The sequence below is a fragment of the Teleopsis dalmanni genome, chromosome 1 (genome assembly GCF_002237135.1).
Source record: "Teleopsis dalmanni isolate 2A chromosome 1, ASM223713v2, whole genome shotgun sequence".
In the NCBI taxonomy this organism is placed as follows: Eukaryota; Metazoa; Arthropoda; class Insecta; order Diptera; family Diopsidae; genus Teleopsis; species Teleopsis dalmanni.
In genome coordinates, this window is record NC_051846.1 from 37,594,692 (window position 1) to 37,596,876 (window position 2,185).

Below are 2,185 nucleotides of genomic sequence, written 5' to 3' on the forward strand. Positions count from 1 at the left end.
AAGGCAAAGGCAAAAAAGTTAAGAAAAATTATTACTAGATACTTTTTTCAATAAGGGAAGAGCATCAGTTTCGCCGCTGTCATAATTTATTGCTAGAGTATAACGTGGATAATAAATGCGTTAAATAAAAATATAATTCAAAAATTTTGTAAAGATAAAAAAGAAAAGATACAAAATTTGACGTGCAGTAAGTATAATATTAATTAACATTACATGCTAATGAAATTTTAATGTGGCGTTTTCTCATAAAAGAAATTATAAACTTGCAATCATGTTTGCCGACAATACGTAAGGAACCTCTACTAGTAAATATGCTCGCTATATACTAAAGTTTATGAGTATTTAAGTAACTGAATACGTTTGCGTATCCCTTGTCAAGTAAGACAACGGCTGACATTTATTATTATATAAATTTTTTTCGTTTTTATTCTGACTACTACTACTGCTGCTTATTAAATGTATTTTTTTCCAAGTCTCCTTTCGTAATGAATAAAGGAATAAAGGCAAGGGAACGCCATCTTCTGGTTTCGCATTATATTTACTTATTTTTTTTTTGTTTTTAATTTTGTCGCTTTATTAATTTTAAAATATTTTCATCGTAAATACACATAAAACAGTAAATTTTAGTCTGTTTATATTGTTTTTGTCTGTTGGTGAACAGTGGCGGCGGCAGCAATGAAATGAGGCATTTTGTATCATGACACCGAATTCTTTACGTTTTAATAATACTAAAACAATGTAGATAATTTACCAAGCAACCACAATGCGTGCTATGCTATTATCGGTGGCACGGCATCCTCAGCATGCAGCAAAAGCAGCAAGTGCTCGCATGCAGCAATATAGCGCATCAATTTATTATGCTCGATGCGGCACAGTGCGCACAATGAGACGCATAACGTATTTAAAAGTGGTGGTCCTGCCTTAAAGATTTTAGAATATTGCTATAAGTACAACATTAATGAGTTTTTTTATTGTTTACTTTTTTGTGGGTTTAAAGTTGAATTCTTTAAAGCAAATAAATGTCTTTTAGCTAACATAATTATAGGAGAATAAGATGTCAACTTATAGACCTATTAGCCTAATGTTGCAACCACTCAAGATATGAGAGAAGTACAAAGAACACTGAGAGAAGTAGTAAACATATAGTAGTTTGGCTTAAGAGAAGGACTTGGAACTCGAGAGACCTTATTTTGTATTCAAGTCCTAATTCAAAACTACAAAGATGTTCAAAAAGATATATTCCACTTTATAAAGGATAAAGATATGCTTTATCGCCTATGAAAAAGCTTTTACCACCGTTAAACATAATAAACTTAGAAAAATTCTTCAATTTTTGAAAATATATGACAAAGAAATTAATTGCATAAGAAAACAAACTCTTTTATTCAACATATACTCAGAAAATATCTTTGAAGTTTCAATCAGTAACATTGATCCGAGTATCAAAGTGAGTGATGTATTTATACAGGTCTACAAGAACTAGTTAACAGAGTTAACTTAACCAGCGAAGAATTTGGACTAGGAATCAATATAAATAAAAGTAAATTTATGATTGTAAGCAGAAAACACGTTTATACTAACACGAATTTAATGATTAACAATATTCCTATCGAAAGAATAACAAACTTCAAGTACCTGAAAACAAAAGCGCTTATAGTAACAACTTTAAGATCCAATAAGTATAGCATTAATTAAAACTCAAAACGGAAAAATGCAATTTTGATATGTCAAAGGACCTTACATTAAATGGATGGTAAAGTAAGCAAAAATATGGATTACAGGCTAATACTCGTAATTCATATTACGATAAGTCTAAGAATCTTTACCCTGAAGCAAATATCTTTTTGTTTCTTTTGTAATGAGAGAATAACAAACTGATATCAGGAGAAAAAACATAATAACGAGATCTAACCCAGAAATTTTTGACTTAGAGTCTATGTGGAGAAAGCAAAAGTGCTTACAATAACAAAAGTACGTCCCTGTAAATACACTACTGAATATAATTTAGCGTAGGATCTTGCCTATAATATTGAAACTATACAAAATGACATTATTAAGAATATTGATCGAAGCCTTGTCCTCCCATAACTTTCATATTACAACATATGTAAGCACGTTATTATACAGAATCTGTATAACAGACAATCTTAACAGAACTAATCGTTCTTGTTCTAATATATGCAGA

At 30.2% G+C, this 2,185-nt stretch overlaps 1 protein-coding gene across 1 annotated transcript in view; it reads left to right on the plus strand.

The window, feature by feature from the left end:
* Positions 1–763: 763 nt before the first annotated feature.
* The window catches only part of LOC119679715, a 20,398-nt gene continuing 18,976 nt past the window's right edge, over positions 764–2,185 (plus strand). The window contains exon 1 of the mRNA XM_038092213.1: positions 764–897. Coding sequence (XP_037948141.1) covers positions 764–897 — 134 coding nt within the window. The remainder of the gene's footprint in view (positions 898–2,185) is intronic.